This window comes from Balaenoptera physalus (assembly GCF_965194825.1).
Source record: "Balaenoptera physalus genome assembly, chromosome: 7".
NCBI classification, from domain to species: Eukaryota; Metazoa; Chordata; class Mammalia; order Artiodactyla; family Balaenopteridae; genus Balaenoptera; species Balaenoptera physalus.
The window spans coordinates 53,983,643-54,005,671 of record NC_138886.1 but is presented as its reverse complement, the minus strand read 5'-3'; the positions used below and the strand labels follow the sequence as shown (position 1 = coordinate 54,005,671).

Here is a 22,029-nt window from a genome sequence, read left to right as displayed (position 1 = left end):
ATGCTCCGAGGTCCCAAACTGCCTGAGTCCAGCAGTGTGCCTAACTTTGGGTATGGGGCATACCACATGTTTGCCTGGAGTTAGCACCTGGGTTGGCCTCAACAACATACACACATGCTTTAGCTGCGTTTATCCATTTTTGAAAGTCCCACTTGACAACATATCCATCTCTAACAAGTACCTGGTTTCTCTGTTCCTCTTTATAGTGAATCCTCTTAGGATTGACCTCATATTCTTCATTCTCTTCCAAGCTGGCTTTTTTCTCCACATTACAATGAAGTTGCTCTTATCAAAGTCATTGATGACCTCCATTTGTTAAATCTAATAGACATTCTTCTAGATTAACTTTTCTAAATCTCCAGCAATCAACTAGTCAGCTACTCTATCCTTGATTCTTTGTCTTCTTTGACTTTATAGTCTTCTGTTTTCTTCCTTTGTTATTGAATCCTCCTCAGTCTTATTATTGGCCAAACAGTTTTTCTGTGCCCTAAGTTTCCTTATTGTTTCTAACAGAGACATTTCTTCCACAACACTTACGACTATCTGTCATTCTCCACTATCTACTTTTAACTTATCTAATATCTGTCTTTTCCCCACTAGAATGTAACTGTCATGTGGGCCCAGTACCTTGTTTGTTTGCTCCCTATTCTCTCTCTCATACCTACAATGGTCGTATATGATAGGTGCTCAATCTGTATTTGTTGAATGAATTGAATAAAGAATAGCATTTGATGACAGGTGAGTCACAAGAGCAGATTACTTGGTAGTTTTAAATATACACGGAAAAATGAATGGAACTGAATTGAGATGCTGCTAACATAGTATTAACACACCTTTTTTTTCAGTTTTTTTTTTCTAGTACAATTTTTTTGAGCTTATGTGCATATATATGGTTGCTCAGTTCTTCTTTTCTTTTTTTTTCAAGTATACAATACAGTATTATTAACTATAGTCACTAAGCTGTACATTAGATCCCCAGAACTTATTCGTCTTATAACCGATAGTTTGTACCCTTTGACCAATATCTCCCCATTTATCCCACCTCCCAGCCCCTGTACCATTCTGCTCTCTGTTTCAATGAATTTGATTTTTTTTTAATTGGGGTATAGTTGCTTTACAATGTTGTGTTAGTTTCTGCTGTACAACGAAGTGAATCAGCTGTATGTATACATATATCCCCTCCCTCTTGAACCTCCCTCCCACCCCCCCACCCCTATTCTACCCCTCTAGGTCACCACAGAGCACCGAGCTGAGCTCCCTGCACTATACAGCAGGTTCCCACTAGCTATCTGTATTACACATGGTAGTGTATTTATGTCAATCCCAATTTCTCAGTTCATCCCACCCCCCACGACCCCCCGCCCCCGTGTCCACACGTTCATTCTCTACATCTGCGTCTCTGTTCCTGCCCTGCAAATAGATTCATCTGTACCACTTTTCTAGATTCCACATATATGCGTTAATAAACGATATTTGTTTTTCTCTTTCTGACTTGCTTCACCAATGAGTTTGATTTTTAATATTCCACATATAAGTGATATCATACAATACTTGTCTTTCTCTATCTGACTTACTTCACTTAGCATAATGCCCTCAAGGTTCATCCATGTTGTTGCAAATGGCTGAAAAAGAAGTAAGTGTTGGAGAGAATGTGGAGAAAAAGAACCTCTTGTGCACGATTGGTGGGAATGTAAGTTAGTACAGGCATTATGAAAAACAGTATGGAAGTGCTTCAAAAAATTAAAAATAGAACTACCATATGATCCAGCCCAGTTTTTCTTATTTGTAAATTTAGAGCAGTAACTCTGGATCAAAATCTTTTATGATGTCATTCCTGCCAAAGTTGATTTAAGTCTATATCTACTTCCCTGGCTTCCGTTGTCAGGGCAGATGACCTGTATATGTACTTATTATGTGCACCTTTTTGGTATGCTTCAAAAACCATTATAGCAGTGAACAGAAATTTTGGTAATGGCTTTCATGGATAACTGCCACAGAATATAAAACTTCTTTTATAACTGTGGACTTTGACTTTTTAAAAAACTCAAATAAACTAAAAGCACTAATAGTTGCGAAATAGCACTTTTTTTCCTTACTCCTGTGAAAGTTGGTCTTCACATTTTTATTATCCTCTAGTACAGTGGTTCTCTAAGTGTGTTCCTCAGATCAGCAGCATGTACCTCATCTGAGAAACGCCAACCTTGTTAGAAATGCCAGTTTTGGTTCCCTAGCCCTGTTGTACTGAATCAGGAATTCGGGGAATGGAGCCTAGCAATCTGTGTTTTAACTAACCCTTCAGGTGTTCTGATGTGCACTGAAGTGTGAGAACCACTACTTTACGATATACAAATGAAGAATTGAAATGCACAGTAAAGTGTAAATGTCCAGATATCTTTATGTAATGATAATTTAAAGTTATGATTTCAGTACTCTGCACATTATCAGCATATATAATATTAAAAATACTACATATAGGGCTTCCCTGGTGGCGCAGTGGTTGAGAGTCTGCCTGCCAATGCAGGGGACACGGGTTCGAGCCCTGGTCTGGGAAGATCCCACATGCCGCGGAGCAACTAGGCCCGTGAGCCTGCGTGTCTGGAGTCTGTGCTCCGCAACAAGAGAGGCTGTGATAGAGAGAGGCCCACGCACCGCAATGAAGAGTGGTCCCCGCTTGCCGCAACTGGAGAAAGCCCTTGCACAGAAACGAAGACCCAACACAGCCAAAAAAAAAAAAACACTCAAAAATGTAGTGCATGTTAGCCAACCAGATATTACATACCACAAGACTGCAATTTGTTGAAGATTCCAAATAATCTAGCTACTTCTATGCAGGGCTTTGGTGACTCCCATAAAAACTTCACAATGAAAAACTGTTTAAGAGTTCTTGGTTTCAAGCAGCAGAAACCAAGTCTGGCTTATTTAAGCAAAACAAAGAATTTATTGAAAGATATTTGTGACTCAGAATTTCTAGGAAGTCTGAAGAATCAAGCTGAAAAAAGACAGGTACAAGCATTGTTAGACAGCAGCCAGACCAAAGGCAAAAACACACCCCAGAAGTTGTCCAGTAAGGACACCACACGACCACAATCACCTCAAACGCTGTTGGCCATTGCTGCCGCTATCTCTAACAACAGTTCTCCCAGTTCCCAAATTCTCCTAGCTCTCAAACTTTTTGAAAATATTTAAAACTGATTCATTCTGGCTGCCTTTAGTTACTTATATCCTCAGTCAAGTCCAATCAGACATATATTTGCTAGCACTACATGGAAACACCTTACAATAAGATTATGTCCTCTCATTATATCTAATGAACATGTTTCAGAATCATCTTACATGGCTTATCTGTAGCAGTGTGCCCTGTTTGCTACTCCCTTTTCTCATGGTTTCCTGTTACGTCTCTGACCTCAGGCCTTTCTTTAGGTTGTTTCTCTGGCTGGAACATTGCCTTACCTCCCCGTACCTTAGCTTCCTTAAACTCCTGTCCCAGCTTAAAATAACATCCAAACTTCTTGCCATAGTCCACAATGATATCTTTAAGCTTTTTAAACAACCATCCACATTGAGAAAATTAGATGTACATTTTTATACTCAGATAAATATACACATGCACACACACACACCGTATATGCATATGACAGAAACAAAGTTTCTCAAGATAATTCTTATCCTTACTAGGTGTGATATGTTCTGATGTTGTCTAGTCTACTGTAGTCTCTTTCTTTTTTTAATGCTAGTGTGACCCATTAAATTGTGGATCATGACCCACAGTTTAAAAAATTTGTCTGCACTACTTACATGTTTAGTTTTTATCTACTTTTTAAACCTCATTTGTTTCTAATGTCCTTCTCATTCATTTTAACCAACCATTCTAGACTTCTAATTCCTTCCTAAATACCAGGATCTTTCCTGTGTCATGGCTTTTGCACATGCCACACTATATCTTCCTGATATATTTTTCTTCCTGTTTTCCATAGGACTGACTTCTTTTTATCCTTTAGTTTCAACCTAAATATCTCTTCTTCAGAGGTAACATTCCTTGACTAGTTCATCTAATATGCACCCTCCCATTTATTACACTTTAATATTCTATTTTTCTCTTTCATAAATTTAAGAAAATGTCTAATGATCTTATTTCCTTTCTTATTTTTGACCACCTGCCCCTTATGTTATGCAGCCCTTATGACAGTAGAGGTCATGGTCCTTTTTTCCCAGGTGCCAGAATAGATGCTTAGTAAATATTTGTTAAAAGAATGTGTACAGAGTAGCCTGAAAGCAATAAAACATTGTACCAATGTAAGATATAATGATCAACATTACTATATTCTATCTTCATAATAAATTTTATGGTGTGAAATTCGCGAGGTATTTTATTTTCTTAATTTGCCATTTTCATACCATTGCTTGATTTTGTAGTTGACTAGCTTATTGGTGAGAGGATATTCAAGACCTAGGTAAAATACAAAACACATAATTTAGAGATATTATATATCTGGACTTGTGGATAAGACACCTGAAGATAAAGAAAACAGAAAAATTGGTTATAACTAAAATAAATTGACATACATAATCATCCTAGTGAATAAGCAAGCAGGGAATATTCAGGGTCATGCTTAGTCAAGGTATATGCTAAGGCATGATGGGACGCAAACAGCACTAATTTACTGAATTCAATGGATCATAGTCCTGACATTTACATAGAACCTGATAATAGAGTCAGCTATGAAGAAGCGTCTGTCAGCAAGTATGCACATATCTATGTGTTTACATTCATTACTGGATACATATGCAGAACAATGGAAAGATTTCTCTTCTGCTATAGAATAATGTGACACATTATTTTCATAACGGTCTGAGGCAATCAATAAAGAACAATCAGGGCTTCCCTGGTGGCGCAGTGGTTGAGAATCTGCCTGCTAATGCAGGGGTCACCGGTTCGAGCCCTGGTCTGGGAAGATCCCACATGCTGCAGAGCAGCTAGGCCTGTGAGCCACAATTACTGAGCCTGCGCGTCTGGAGCCTGTGCTCTGCAACAAGAGAGGCCGCGATAGTGAGAGGCCCGCGCACTGCGATGAAGAGTGGCCCCCGCTTGCCACAACTAGAGAAAGCCCTCGCACAGAAACGAAGACCCAACACAGCCGTAAATAAATAAATAAATAAATAAATAAATAAATAAATAAATAAATAAATAAAAATTTAAAGAACAAACAAAAGGAACACAAAAGCATCTTTCAAGTGTGCACAGAATTGCTTGGGAATTTAGCTGTTTCAGTAGTGTACAGTGCGGAAATAGTTAGCTGCTTTCTATCTGATATGCCAGAAATTGAGTACTTTTCTCAAACGTATGTCGTGGAAATTTCTGGGGAAATAGTGTGCAAGCAATATCTCATATGTATTCATTTTAGCAGTATGAAAGACAAGTTGATCCTAGGTATCAGAATTAAAGAGTTATTATTTCTAGTACCTAGAAAGAAAGAAGTGTTTATTTTTGTTGGTGGTGCCTTTTTTTTTAAACAAAATTTCTCCAGTATTTACTCAGGAGCTTAGAACATTTAGAACTGAAAAGACGTTTAGGAATTATCTGTGCCTGACTCTGGCTCTGGCTCCAGACAGGCCTCCAACAAATGTGTTAATGCTTATCTTCTTACCCTTGAAGAACAATGATTAAGGATATTATGGTCTGCCTCTATTACCCAATCCAGTGTTTAAAAGTCTCCTCTCTTCCCCACTGCAAGTGTATAAGTGTCAGAGACAAATTCAGCAACAATTTGTGACACTTCATTTCCTAATATAATTGTGTCTTTTTTCCCCTAGAAATTACCAGTCTTTACCCCAGTGTGTGTTTATGCAAGCCTTCTCCTCAGTCCCATGGGTTATGATTGAGTAATGAGCATAATTTATGGATTAGGCGTACTCTTTAGCGACTTTCACTCTTATCCTGTTCTTTGCTCATTTTTTAGCTAACGAGTCATCTCCAACTAGGGGGAAGTACGGAAATCAAAGCTCTTTGCTGCCATATTTTTATGCTGACTTGAGGGCTATAGATACAGATTTTATATATCTGTGATGCATTTGTTTACATTACTATTGTTCACTGAGGACTAATTATATAAAGGAGTCATACCCCAAAGATGCAGTGATTTAAACCCCCTGGAATGTTTCTCTTATAATAGAGTTGCAACTTGCATGATCATAGAACTTCTGAAATCTAAGTGTGCAGTGGTAAGTATCCTCCAAAATAGTCTCACCTTTTCCATCTCTATTTCTTTACCATTGCAAGTACATCTTCTGCAGATTCCATTCTGAGTAAGAGAGGAGAGTAGTGGGGTGTTAGTAAACAGTTAACTAAGGTATAAGGAACTCCCAAATAGCAACAGAAAGTCCATATGTTCCCTATACCGGCTTTTGGGACTGTTCCTCAATAGTCATTCACACGTATCATTGACATACGTAAAAACTTAAGTTCTTTTTATGTGACAGAATGGTTGAGAGCATGGGCTAAGTGCAGATTCCAAATCCATTTTTTACCAGCTGTGTGCTTTGGATAAAGCTATTTAACCTATCCAAACTTCAAGTATTCACCTTGTCTGTGGAAATAGAAATTATAACGGTACCCATCTCATAAAGTTGTAATGAAGATTAAATGAGTTAATACCTGAAAAGTACATAAAATGGTGCCTGTTGTGTAGTAAATGGTCAGTAAATATTAGCTATCGATAGCCATTATTACATGATTTATTTATAAAATCAACTTACTACTGGGGAGCGTGCTTAAGCATTTTGTTTGGACTATGGAATGGAAAGCTGGCACCATTTCCTGCATCTGTCAAAGTACTTATTTATTGCCCTATATCTATGTGTACACCTTACTTGATTATACTTAAATACTAACATCAGATTGTGTTACTTTAAGCACAGCTAAATAGGGTCACTATCATATTTAGCAGACATAAATTAAAATGACCTCACTTTTCTTTTCACCTAAATTTGAAATCAACATGGCTGTTTTATTTTATTAAATAAATATATAATGAAAGAAATACATAAATGAGGTATCCAGCTGGGAAATACAACAAAAATGAGAAGAACTGTGTATTTTAAATGGCATTTTTCTATCTATAAAAAACACGTTCTCTATGGAGTTGTTTCTGTCACCACCCCAAACTAAAATTTGTACGTTGATCTGTGGTGGCTTTTTCTGGAAAGCAGTAACTTTACCCAGTGTGGAATACTTTTGGAGCACTCTAATTATTTTACTAAAATTTACATTAGAAATTACATTACAAATTAATTTGTAACGGGTTAAAATGACCTGTTTTAAATAATACAGAAAAATCTTGGAATAGTTTAGCACAATTTCTCAATTGTGCTAACCAATTTGTTTGGTTTAACAAAACAAAAGAAGGATTTTTGTTTTAGAAATTTACGGAAGTCACCATTATGTCAAATGTACTTTCAAACAGAATCATATTCTATTTGTTGGTTAGTGTGCCCACTGTGTAGCTGCAACTGTGTTAAGTGTTGAGGGTACATATGGGAATAAAACATAATTTCATGGGAGTATGAATACATGAGGAAATTAACAGTGTATAGAGAGCTGTATTTCAGGTATGCACAAGGTGTTAGGAAAGTACAGAGAACAGAACATAACAGGCCTGTGAGGAGTGGCCACAGAGGGCAAAGGGTGCGGAAAAGTAATTCTGAGATAAGGTGATGCGTGAACTGAGAGTTTAAGGGTGATTTAGACAAAAGAAGAGAGCTGAAGAAAAATGTAAAGGCCTTCTAGACAGGAAAACATGAGATATAGCAGGGAGGCAAGAGAAGATGGCACGTTACAGGGACCAGCAAAAAGATCAGTGTGGTGTAAACGAAGAAAGCACTTGAGGACATGACTGATATCAAGTCCAGAGATCATGCAGGCATCGGCTCTGATGGTTCTTATAAGGCAGGTCAAGGGTTGTGAATTACTTCCGAAGGCAAGAGAGAATCATGGAAAGGTTTTTAAGAAAAGCTTTATTTTCATATTTGCATTTTAGAAAAATTCCCCTGGCAGCAAAGTGAAGATAGATTGGAAGAGAGCCTGAATAGAGGAAGGAAAACTAATTAGAAGGCAGTTATAATGGAGAACATTATGAGTTAAGGCAAGTGAGTACAAGAATGGAAAGGAGAATTGGAGAATTATTTAGAAGGTAAAATTAGTAGGATTTAGTGACTGATGTCAATCTGAGCACAGAAAGTCAGCAATAATTTCCAAAGCTGAGGGTTGTGGTGCTGCCCTCTGCTGAGAGGGGGAATATAGGAAAAAGAGCGAGAGAGAGAAAGAATTCCCTTTTAGGCATGTGTTCAATTTTACATTTGAGACTTCCCATATATCATGGGGTTCCCTAACAGAGATAACCAGGTGGCTTTTAGAAACCTAGATTTAAAACTCTTGAAGTATAACTAGAAAGTGGAGATATCAACTTACGAGCGTGTATATGGTCATGTAGTATATGATAAAGGTATATGGTCTGAATAAATGTGAGAAAAAAATAAGAGCTGAAAATGGAGACCTCAGAAATTACCAGTATTTAATGTGCCAGAAAAATGGAGCCTCCAAAAGCTCTCGAAACATAGTGGTTAAAAAAAGTAAAAGGTGAAAAAAAAATGTCATAGAAACTAATGAACAAGAGAGGTTAAAACAGAAAGACCTTGCACATAGAAAATGTCTGCAAATGTCTACACTGAATTGTCAGTACTGCCTAGCTCTGGAATGTGGTATTGAAGATAATGACCAAAAAAACTGGGAATTTTAATTTGATGTTTAAGTTTTTAAATAAAGTATTTTATACCTCTTTACTATTTTTGCAACTTCTTGTGAGCTTATACTAATTGCAAGTAAAAATAAAAGTTATGTTAAAATATAAGTTATAGTCAATTGAATATTAAAAATAAATCAGTCAAACAAGCTGCTTAATCAGGACAGAACAAGGAGGGAAAGGGCAACATGGCGTGGTCAACAATATTATACTGCAGATAGGTCAAGAAAGATGAGGACTGACAGCAGCCTTTTAGCTTGGTATTTAGATGTGGTCACAAGTGACCTTATTAAAAGCACTTTCAGTGAGAGGCTAAGGGCGGAAGCTTGACTGCAGTTGTTGGGAAGCGGAAAGTGAGGACATGAGGTGGCATAGTGATCACATCAAGGAGAAACTTGAGTGTAAAGAAAAAGAAAGAGTTAGGGATTTAGGGCCCATGGTAAGTGAAATCTTTGCTCAAGATCCTTATGGTGGCGAGAAAAAGATCCATGCTAGCTACCTTAGTCATGGAGGTTTACTGCAAGTCACCCAGGAGTGTGAAGTAGCGTGGGGAGCTGACTTGCAGCCCCCAGTCATTCTGGATCCCAGCTTTCCTAAAACTGGGATTTGCAGGAAGTTTTGTAAGAAATTTAAGAAGTCACGCAGCAGGATTTCTTGGAGGGAAGAGACCTGAGCTTATTTATATACTGCAGGTAGACACCAACAGAAGCAAAAGCTCTAAAGTAGAGAAAAGTGTTAAGGTACTTATAAAGAAATGTACCTTTAGTTTGGAAAGTAAACCCAACTATTTCTGGGAATGAAGTTTCATATAAAATACAAAAACTCACCATGTTCCAAAGGCTAAGCTGATATGTTTTAAACATATATTCACACTAGAAAAAAATAAATAAGATGATATAAATAAATTTCTTTCTTCTTCTCTTCTTCTTCTAAAGCCGAACAACAACTTATCCTTACACAGAAACGCAGATGTACAGCCAAAACACTGGAGGGAATTACTTTGATACTCAAGGGAGTTCTGCACAGGTGACTACCGTGGTCTCATCCCACAGTATGGTGGGCACTGGTGGGATTCAGATGGGCGTCACGGGAGGACAACTCATCAGCAGCTCTGGAGGAACCTATCTGATTGGCAATTCAATGGAGAATTCTGGTCACTCAGTGACACATACCACTCGGGCTTCCCCAGCGACAGTAAGTATTTGAGTTTTTATTTGTTTAATTTAGGTTCTTGATCGCCTCTATTGTACATTTTTCTCTTTAGAGAGAAAAAATCCAAAACACTGGGCTGGGGCAACAATGTGTTGAGCAGTTTTAGTGTGTAATTTTTTTAATGTATGTTAAAATCTGTACTTAAATAGTAAAATTAAAAATGTTTACCCATATGCCATATGTAAAGTCATTTTGCATTCTACCAGAGGGAAACTTTGGGAAGCACTGATCTAGGTGATTCCAATGAAAAACATTTATATTGGCTCTTATCATAGGTATGAGCAAATAATATCTTAGGAACACAACTACATATTTGAGTTTTCAAGTTTTTAATATTTTAATAAATATATTTATTTTGACCCAAGATATCTTAATGTGCTAAAATGCTATAATAGAAATAGTAATAAGAACCTATGCAGAATTTGATATCCTCAAACTCTGTAACCTGGCCTTTCCATTTTTACCTCAACTAAGCATAGGGAGAATAATCATTTAGAACCACCTAGCTAAAGTAGAAATGGAATTGATTTTCTAGATGTTTCATATAAAAGGGGCCTGGGGATTTGAATTAAGTGCATGTACCCCTTTTCCATAATCCTACCATATAGTTTGTTCTTATAATGAAATAGAAACAAATTGGGAAGAAAATAATTATATGAGAGGCTTTACATTTTTCATTTTGTGGATTTTCTTCATGATATAATATGTACTTGGTAAGTATGTTGTATATACTTTTTTCTGTTTGTAATGACTACATGTGTTCATACTTTCATCATTTAGTATCTTTTCCCTAATCCATTTTTTCAAGCCCTTTATTTTTAATTCACTATTTTCTGGTAACATCAGAACAGATAACTAACCGTTCTAAGTGGAGAGTTCTCTTTTTGTCATTTTTTCTTTGTATTTTTGAAGCATTTCTAATGCCTATTTCTCTCTTGCTTTTGATAACACTAAATACAGCATTTCTAAACCTTTTAGTCACACCAGTATATTTATGTAGATTAGAAACTAAATCAAAGCTTCTCTGGACCTCAGTTCCCCTGTCAATAAAATAAGGTGTTAGTTAGACTAAATGATTTCCTAATTTCCTCTCAGCTTCAAAATCATAATATTTACCAAGGAATTGTAAAATGTTCTAGGTGTAAAATAACTGTATCTTTACCATAAAAGGAAAAGAGGTAGATTAGGTACCAGTACTGTATAATGCTCCTGATACAGGCCATCTGGAAAGTGATTTTCAGTGGAAAGGGAAGTACTTGCCACTTACCAAGGCCTTAGGAAAACTGGAAAAAATGGGGAGGAAGAGTCCTTTCCCACTTTCGTTTCATCTACCCTCTCTCATGCTGGCTTACCAGCGCTCCATCCCCAGCCCTCTCCTGCTTCACCTTCCCCAGGCACTGCTACTTGCCTTCACATTGAATTTTAGCTATCTGTTAAACGTCCTCATGAGCTAGATATGGGTTTACTAAATTTACTAGTGCTATCACTAAGTTAACTAAATTGATTATTCCAGGTCATGTATATATAGGTACAAACATTAGCAGGATGAATTTTATAGCTTGATTTTTTTGTTTGTTTTTCTGTATAGTGTGTGAAAAATGGCATGACTCCTTAAGTTATCCATTACACAAATTTGGTGTAATTTTTATTATATTAATTGGTAAATTAACACAAAATAACTGACTTATAACAGCTGAGAATAGTGGGAAAACTATTTTTAAAAAATCAATTCCTAGTGTCAGTTGCACATATTAATTTACACTTTTAAAAAGGCATTAATATTTAAGGTTCTGTTAAGGATGGTTTTTTGTTTTCATTTTTACAAGAAAATTTCCTTTTTAGCAAAAGGAGTTTAAAAGTTAAATAAAGAGAGAACTTTTGCATGGAAAAATCATAAGGTGTCCTCATCAAAGCACATGATAGTGACATATGATAGATACATATTATCTAAATATACATCTGCTAGTAATTATTACCTTACATTTATTACCACAGTTTATGTTTGATTTAGATCCCCTCTCAGTCGTGCTGAAGATCTTCATCTGCTTCATTCGCAGTGAGGTGGTGATTCTGTACACAATTTCACATCTGTTCCTGTCGTAAAGTTAACAAAGTTTAAGTGCTATGACACCTATTTAAGATTTCCTCCCATCCTCCTCTTGCCAAATGCTAGAAAATTTGTGCTATGTATTGTAGTTGTTTAGACTCCTAAAACTCTAGATTTTTTGGTAGGTGCCGTGTCATTAAAGGAGATTTGCTTATTTTCATGTACCTTTTTCATTCACTGTAGAACCATACAAAGACTGTCTATGAGCACAGTCTTTAAGAACCTGTTAGTCGAGATGCAAGCCATTTCTTTCCAAACATTGAGCCAGACTGTGCCATATAAATTCAGTTTTTCTGACTGTTCTTTAGTATTCAACCTATCACCCATAGCATGCCTGATGCAGCTAACTGGGTAGGAGCAGCCTCTACTATTGCCAGAATTCCTGACAGTAGTAGCCAGTTGGGCTGTTCCTTAAGAGCCTGGAATAGGTGGAATGTATAGTCAGTTAATTCAGTTGATGTGAAACTAGTTAAATTTGAGGGCTTGGGAACAGCACAAACCTAATACCTTTATGTGGTTCCTGGTTACCAAGGTTTCCTGCTCTGGTTCCCAGAATAATTGCCTTAGCTGTCTCTTACATTTGTCTCTTACATCTGTCTATATAGAAATACTTTCACTTAAATTTATTAGGAATCACTTTCTGCCACAAAGAGGTTTACTCCAATGTGCAAACCAACTTCTCAGGATAAATCAGTAAAAAGAGATGATTTGAAATTGAAGCCACTACTAAGAAAAATAAATGATCAGCACTTGAAATATTTTGTTACCTAGTCTAATAGTGAATATAAAACCATCTTTCTTATAATAGAAGGATCTTTACATTAATGGAGAATTTTTATTTGAGCATATGATTTACTTTAGTTTTATAACCTTAAGTGAAAAAATATTTTACATAAACATGGTTTAGTATTTCATTTTTGCTATGCATTGTAAAATGTTTCAGTTTTCAAGGTACATAGAAATTTCAGAATTTTTCAAAAGATTATTATGGTAACATATTAAATTTTATTTGATGAATATATTATGGTACAAACTACCAATATTCAGATTTGGTCAAAATACTTTTTCTCCTTTTACTGTGCTCTTTTATTTGGTCAATGGAGTCCATGTGTATAAATTATTAAATATGTATGTATGTATATATTTTTACTTATTTAAATATAAGTATAAACTTACACACACTTAAAAGGCATTTCCTGCTGATAGTATTAAATAAGAATTTTTAAAAAGATTATGTAACATTTTTTATTGGAACATCACTGGGTATGACTTCAGCTAAGTTACTAGTTGAGTAAACATTTTACATTTCATTAAATTAATGGTAGGGATCTATTTATTATTGACATTTCAGGAGAACATGGACATTAAGGTAGAAGAGTTGACTACAGTCATATCTGAACTCATTATGCGTTGATCTTCCTTCTAAATAAATACATCTCCATAGTGTTTCCTTATGTGTCTTTACTCATTTTGAACTCTAATTTATTTTTCATCATTATTTTTTATATAACCATATTTTTTTTAGAATTTTAGAATTTTGGAACAGGAACACATTTTGCATTTGAGAATCAAAAGTTTGTGATTGTAGTTAGTGATATTTTTGTATTTATCACAACATAGTTTATCTTATACCAGACTATATAATAATAAGCAATTTGCTGTAAGAAGCCTAATTTATTCATTCCTCCATAAAATAACATTTGAATTCTTTTAATGAGATGGTTATTTATGGAGTTGTTTTTTCTTCTTGATAAGAAAACTAACTAAATTAGATTACATTAATCATTTTTGAGACTGTGATATGAAAGCTAATTTTCTACTTTTCTGTATATACATTTAGTAATTATATATGTTAAATGGCTCTTGCTAAAATTAGATCCCACCAAAGGGCACAAGGAAAATGTGTTGAAGCTAATATTGTTCATATCTCTACCTTTTTTGATTAATGAAAAATACTGTAATTTCTTTCAGTTGTTTGGAGGAAAATTTGAATGTCCATCTACTGCTATATAAGTAAAAGTTTGGCCTATCTTATATAATTTATAGAAAGTTAAGAATTCATTCAAGAATTGTAGATGCTTTTATTTCTTTATCCTTGGGTTTGCATGTAAAGTTTTTATGAATTTATTTATGTGAATTAGTTATACATTCTTAAGTTGCACAATTCAAAAGATAAAAGAAAGTGCATAATGCAGTGTCCCTCTCACTCCTGTTCCTCAGTTCTCCATAGAGGCAATCAAAGTTATCAAGTTCTTTGAGTATCACTCTGGAGATATTCTCTGAATGTACAAGCAGAATGTCTCTCTTTCCCTCCCTTTAGCATTTTTTTTTTTTTTACGAATAGTAACAAAAATACTGAATCTTGCTTTTTTTTCCACCTAACGGTGTGTGTCAGAAATTTTTTAATATCAATACTTGAAGGGCTTCTTTATATTTATGGGGAAATGGCTATATTAGAAGGAGCTGAACTGCCCATTCTTCTTACCAAAGGGTAAAAAATGTTAAAATAATGTTGGATTACTTGTTATGGCTATATAGAGACAGAAAAGCAACATAGTCACATGAGATGAAAATTTCTCTCTAATTGTCATATATAAAGATATGCTTGGAAGAAACTTTTTGTTAGAAATGTGATGTTACACATAAATCACAGTTATTTTATATATTACATATTACAGAAATAATAAATTTCTATTTTAAATAATTTTCTTAGTTTTACAGTTAGCCTGAATGATTTAAAAATGAAAGTCAAGCAAAACTACTTCTCCACTTATTTTGGCAGAAGTATGTATGTCCATTATGATCTTAGTATTTTCTGTTTTCCTGTGTCCCATTTTCCCTAGGCCAACCTGAGCTCTCAGATAAAACTCCTCAGAGAGAGTACCACGAATCTTCTGCTTTCTGCACTAAATCCTAAATTGACTGAAGGTTCTGGGACCTCATTTTCAAAGCACTTAGTAAAATGGGACTTTGAATGACTCGTAGTCTCCATTGCTTCATCTATATTCCATTCAGCTGTCGGTCAGTTTCACACTGCTCCAGCCTTGAAGCTGATAAGATCTAGAGGCAGTAATTTTATGGTTAAGGCTGTAAGACATTCTACTCCTAGAAATCTTGATAAACTAGAAGGTTAAGACAAACAGAATGACAGGGGCCTTCGGCTCCTCCTGAGTATAGCTGATGGATTCCCTTCTAAAGCAAAATACAATGAGTTATTTTAATTTTTAGCTATTTCATACTGAAACAGCATTTCAGAACCACAGGTGTGTTGCAACATGCCAGAAACGGCTAGATTCTATTTCATCCAAAATCTAGATTAGGAAGGTTTAATGATGTTTGTAAATTCTACTTATAAATATGGAAGTAAACTATGTTCCAGGTGACCTGTTGTATAACTTTAACTTGATCCTTATATTTATAAATCAAATTGCAAGTTAATTTACTAGTTTGAAACTACTGTAGATTTTGAAGGAAAAAAATCACTAATGTTTCATTTATGGAGACTAGGTGACCCAGATAAAATATGAAATGTATTGGTGGCAAATTAAAATATACTGTCATCTGTGAGTTACATATGAGTCAGTATTAGACCCATAAAATTTTAATACTGCCTGTTCCACTGGCCCATGTCTTTTATTTTTATTTTAATGAGGGAAAATTCAAAATGATGCCTATGACCAATTATCAATTCTCAAATGAAAGGGAGTTTCTCCATGTTCCCATGTTTATGAGTTCATCCTCCAAAAGCATGTGATTTGGTTACCACTTTCTCAGTATGCATAACTACAGTTGTATTTATTGGCTGTGGAATTATTTGGTTTCTCTTAAAATCTAGATTTTAAAAAATTATAACTGTTTATAGCCCCAAAGTTTCATGGGCTAGGGATTTTGTAATCTATCTGTAGAATGTTAAAATAATTTAACTCATTTATTTTAAATTTACCCCCTATAAGTTTTAGTAACTTTTCCCATCTGCCTTGTGAGAAAGGAGGATGTGATTTTTAATTGTGCTTTCAAAATTATAGGAAACATGCAGTTAGACAAGAGAAGGAAATATAAAATTAGGAAGGAGGTAAAGAGGTCAGAATTCGCAGATGATATGATTGTGTACCTGATAAAAATCATAGAGAATCAAATGAAAAACTGTAACAAATAATAAGAGAATTTAGTAAAGTGACTTAGTACAAAATTAATATACAAAGAAATCAATACATTTTCTAAATACAAATGACAGTAGCTAGAAAATAATATAAGCAAAGATCTCATTTATAATAAACTCAAAATATACCAGGCAGTAAGCTAACAATATATGTGCAAGATCCAGCTGCTGAATAAAGCTTTTTAAAGTTCCTAAGGGACACAAAAAGAAGCGTGAATAATTGAAAGAGAAGTTTCAGTGTCAAACATTTTGAATCTCCCTAAATTAACTTAAAAATTTTGATATGATCCTAATCAAGATACCAATAGATTTTTTTCTTTTATAAGAAAGGCTGTTTACATAAATAAACATGCAAAATAGTGAAGAAAGTTGTATAAAAAGAAAAATAATGATGCGTGGTGTGGGACACAAACAACCCTACCAGTTATTCAAACATATATAAAATTAATAATTAAAACAGAATTGTCTAGGCACATGAATAGACCAGTGTAGGCCAGTAATAGACTAAAGACCATAAATAGGCCAAATGCATATAAGAATATAACATGACAAATGTGGCATTGCCTGTCAATAGAGAAATGATGAATTATTGATAAATGATGCTTGGGACAACTGGATAACTATTTTTAAAAGAAAATTAGATTGGTTCCATACGTTACTCCTTATATAAAAATTAATTTCACTTGGATGGAAAAATTTTTTAATTATTATTCTGTTGTAGTGGGGAAACCTGTTGTAAAATTCAGATCCTACAAAAAAATACATTGATGTGATCAACTACATAAAAGTAAAAACATTCCATATGACAGAAACCACAGCAACAAAAGGCAACAGTGAAACAACAACCTCGCATAAAGTTTTGAAATGTTATATTCAAAGCATGAATTCGTTTAATATATAGACCACTCATAGAAATCCTTCAGAAAAAAAAAGAGACCAAAATGAGGAAGGCATTTGAAGAAGCAGTTCACTGAAAAGGAAATGAAAAATAAACTACAAAGAGATACCATTTTTCATCTCTCACACAGGCAAAGTTAAAAAGTTAGTAAACCTTGGCAAAGGTGTAAAGAAACAGGCAGTCTCATTGTTCATAGTAATCTAAATTGGTACAGGATTGGAGAGCAATAAGGAAAGTTTTATTAAGATTGAAAATACACATAACCACTGACTCAGAGAGTACTTCTAGGAATTTAATCCACTGATGATACTCTTACATATGTGAAATGCTGCATAAACAACTATATTCACTGTAGAGTTATTTGTATTAGAAAAAGATTGGAAGAAGCCTAATTGTCTATCAGCAGAGAAATAGTTAAATACATTTTAGCGCATTTGTCCATTCAGTGGAATTTTATATGACCATTAAAAAGAGTAAGGCAGTGTGTGTATGTGTTTACATATGTGTAGATAGAGAGAGAGATAGATGTGGAAAGATCTCCAAATATATTGTTAAATGAAAAAGCAAGGAGTAATGTGTGTGTGTGTGTGTGTGTGTGTGTGTGTGTGTGTGTGTGTGTGCGCGCATGCGCATTTAAATAGAAATATACATTTCTATATGCTTGTGTAAGTACAAAGATATCTCTAGAAGAAGAAATGAAGGAAAAAAAGGTGGGAGGCATGTGAATATAGTTTCTAGTCAAAAAAAGTGATTTATTATTTTTGAAAATCTTAGGCAAGCTTTTAATGATTATAAAGTGTATCTATTTGGTCATGCTACCCAAATGCATGTAACTGAAACAATCCTTTCTTTATGTGCCCAGTATAAAGATTGTCTATGAGGTATCATGATTCAAGTTAAACCTTGATTCTAGGTTTCAGAAAAAGTCCTTCTTTATTAGACTGTTGAAAGTTTAGAGAATGAAAACGCGCATTAAATTTAGTAAAGATTTCTAGAGCCATTCTTATTCAGTATTTTGGAGTGAAGGTGAATGTTTGGTATACTCATGTACTTAGAGTCTGGATTATTCTCCTTAATCACTCACTCTCTCAAACATTTATTGAGCAATCACTATTGACCAGCCACTGTGCTTCTGTGAATATAAAGGTTTACAATATGAGTAATGGAGCTAATTTCATCACTGAAAGGTACCTAATCCTCCAAGGCAAAAATAGAAATCCACAAATAGCCCCCAAACTTCTTTTAAGTGGTTAGTTTCATTTTCTTTCTCATCACATTATTTTTTAAATCACAAATGTGTTAATATGTTGTAAATTGATTAATTTTAGATTCACGAAAATTGTGCTTATCTTCTGATTATGTTACTAATATAAATTGCAAAATTGTCTAAATGCTGGGTAGGATTGGATAGCAAGAGAATGAAAAGGGGCAAAAATCCAAATAATACTTAAACTTTAAAACCACCCTTTAAACAGAGTTAGCAAGGGCCATTTTAGGAATGCCTGTTACCTCCCTACTTATTCTCCCTGAAGTATTAATTGCAGTCTGACCCTGGCAAAGAAGATAAATTTGATTATGTTTTAGTGCAGTGTTCTCAAACTTGAGTGTACATTATGTGTGGAGCATTGATTAAATGCATGGCTGGACCCCACCCCCAAGGCTTTTGATTCAGTGTGGAGAAGGACCCAAGATGTGCATTTCTTGTAAGCACCTGATGACTCTGGTAATGCTGATCCAGAATTACACTTTGAGAAAACCTCTGTTTTAGTGATTATATGAACTAAATACAAAGTGAAAATGTTCTTAGTACTCAGAATAATCTGCAAAAGGCAGATTTGAAATCTTAAATTTGAAAATATCAACTTGGCCTTAAATCCTATCACTTAATCCTAACCCAGCAGATTCCTGAAGGGTAATTGTAGCCCTGAGTGCTTATACAGTTGGTATCTCAAAATTAGTTTTACTGTCACACATCAGTAATGCCAGTTTCACAAAGTCCTGGTGAGGGTGGAGGGATGTCGGCTTTACAGAATAATCAGTGGAAGCCCAATACAACAGTCTTGGTTTCAGTTCACCTAGTTAAACCAAATGTTCTCCAAACACATTCAGTTCATGCAAGTATCTTCTCTATATGTTATTTCTTATCAATATTTCAAATTAGCTTTAGGTGGTATAAAATTGACAAAACTTCAGGCTGAAAGCATAATGATTAAAATTTTTTTCTCTAGATGTCATAAAATTATCAGTGAGTAAAAAATATTTCATGTAGTTAAGCATTTACAAGACCTAAGTAAGGTTTCTTTGCTTTAAATGCTTAGTGTATAAGATTAAGATTTTCTCTTAGCTTTTATTCAAGAGGAGATGAAAAGCAAAGCTGGCTAGGTGTGTTTTCTGGGCATTTTTAATTTTTTTAAGAGTTAAAAGAACAACCTGTCCTGAATCTCTGAGTTAAGCTTCTTTTTAATATTGCTGTGGAGTAATATATTCATATGTTGATTTCTGTATCACTTGAATATACAACTTAGAGAGCGGTGTCATATTCACAGCTTTAGCCTCAGTGAGCTGTTTCTATCTGCATTGCAGGGACACGTGGGCCCAAGAGACACCTGTAGATCCTTAGAAGGGATCCAATTACTAGAAGGGAACTGATTTAACTCCTTCGTGCAGGGCATTCAAAGTGTGGGGGCCACAATCTACAATGAGAAATACCTTTACTTTTTGGCCCAGTACTCATACACATACATACATGCATACATTCATGAGTATGCATCTATATATACACACATGACTATTATATACATTCATAGACAGAGGACTGAAACCAAAGTTCCAGGAAACAATACTTATCTGTACTGTGTGCCAGGACATTTGAGTATTTTCTACTCTATTTGATTTCTTTAATTTTTAAAAAATGCTGGTCAGGATAATTGATATCATAACCTACTAATGGGTTACACCTTACTTTCTGAAAAGCGCTGCTTTGGACAAATTGAAGAAGAGATCAAACCATTAGCAATACAGATATGAGCCACCAGAATGCCGTGTCCATTCTTGTTTTTGGTTTTTAGTTGTTGTTGTTGTTGTTTTGCATTGCTAACAAGTGCCCAGATAATTCTAACAAGCGTCTAGGACCACTCTTGGATAAAAACCTGGGTTGTGATTATATAGACTACATGTAAAGTGAAAGGGTTTGTCTCCTTTGTGTTCCTGGTTGAAGTGCTTGCTGTAGAAGTCCCCTGCCACCCAACACACACTTATACACACCAGAAGGTGGTCATTTCTAACAGGTATAAGGGCGGTGGTCACATGCTCATGTCAGCAATCATAGATACTTTTTCTTTTTTTTTTTAATTTTATTTATTTATTTATTTATTTATGGCTGTGTTGGGTCTTCGTTTCTGCGCGAGGGCTTTCTCCAGTTGTGGCAAGCGGGGGCCACTCTTCATCGCGGTGCGCGGGCCTCTCACTATCGCGGACTCTCTTGTTGCGGAGCACAGGCTCCAGACGCGCAGGCTCAGTAATTGTGGCTCACGGGCCCAGTTGCTCCGCGGTATGTGGGATCTTCCCAGACCAGGGCTCGAACCCGTGTCCCCTGCATTGGCAGGCAGATTCCCAACCACTGCGCCACCAGGGAAGCCCCACAGATACTTTTTCTGAACAAGCCACCAAGTAGAAATTGTTTCTGTCTTACTTGATCTCAAATGCAAACAAAATGTCAAGTCTTACAGTTCAGGAGAAAAATTACCCCAAAGGAAATTTCCAGTCTTAAGTGTATTCTCTTCATTGGGTTTCTCTAAAGAATTTACTATTCTTTCACAAGGAAACAAAAATGCTGTTTCTCTAAGAAAGTGTTAACTGGTGAGGTTAACAGAACAACCTGTATTAACAAGAAAATTCAATCATTATATAACTGTTTTTATGATGAGTAAAATTTAACTATGCATTCAAAAGTTTTTGTTCCTTTGTAACTTGATCACTTTGAAATCATTTTCAAGTAATGCTTATTACTCATATGTAAACCCTTTCCTATTAGAAAGTAAACCTTGTTAACTGTAAATCATTTAGCAAATTTTAATTTTACAAGCCACTCCTCAGAAGATAGTTTCATTAAAAACAGTGATATTTCCTCTTGATTTATATTCTTGTTATATTTGTATAAAATGGAAATACTGTTGAACTCAGAGTGATAAACCTTGGATTCCCGTCTCATAGTTAATACCTATGTAATCTCAAGAAAGTCCCTCAATCCCAGAGAGCCTCAATTTTCTGATCTGTGAAAAGGAGATAATATTGCTTGCCTTTGCTATTTCACAAAGTTGTGAAGATCAAATGAGAATTAATGTAAAAAGGCTTTATAAATCATAAAGCATTATAGTATTACTTCTATTTTTTTTTTTTTTTTTTTTTTTTTTGGCTGTGTTGGGTCTTCGTTTCTGTGCGAGGGCTTTCTCTAGTTGTGACAAGCGGGGGCCACTCTTCATCGCGGTGCGCAGGCCTCTCACCGTCGCGGCCTCTCTTGTTGTGGAGCACAGGCCCCAGATGCGCAGGCTCAGCAATCGTGGCTCACGGGCCCAGTTGCTCTGCGGCATGTGGGATCTTCCCAGACCAGGGCTCGAACCCGTGTCCCCTGCATTGGCAGGCAGATTCTCAACCACTGCGCCACCAGGGAAGCCCTACTTCTATTTTTAGATCACTTTCTTAAACAGTTCTAGAAAGGAAATAATTTCTACCATGAGACCAATTTTAATTATAGTGGTAGTTGAATATATCAATCTTGACCTTCAGTCTTTAAAAAAGATTAAAAAGCCATTTCAGAGTCAAGAGAATATGCCTTGACCTATAAAGACAATGAATAAGA

At 35.3% G+C, this 22,029-nt stretch overlaps 1 protein-coding gene and 1 long non-coding RNA gene across 16 annotated transcripts in view; one reads left to right on the top strand and one right to left on the bottom strand.

The window, feature by feature from the left end:
* Positions 1-22,029, top strand: part of RFX3 (regulatory factor X3) — a 307,605-nt gene that overhangs the window by 195,901 nt on the left and 89,675 nt on the right. For all 15 annotated transcript variants that reach the window (XM_082470961.1, XM_082470970.1, XM_082470974.1 and 12 more), the window contains one exon: positions 9,731-9,989. In XM_082470961.1, the coding sequence (XP_082327087.1) occupies positions 9,731-9,989 (259 nt within the window). The remainder of the gene's footprint in view (positions 1-9,730; positions 9,990-22,029) is intronic.
* The window catches only part of LOC309665036, a 143,505-nt gene that overhangs the window by 85,801 nt on the left and 35,675 nt on the right, over positions 1-22,029 (bottom strand). The gene's annotated exons all lie outside the window — the stretch shown is intronic.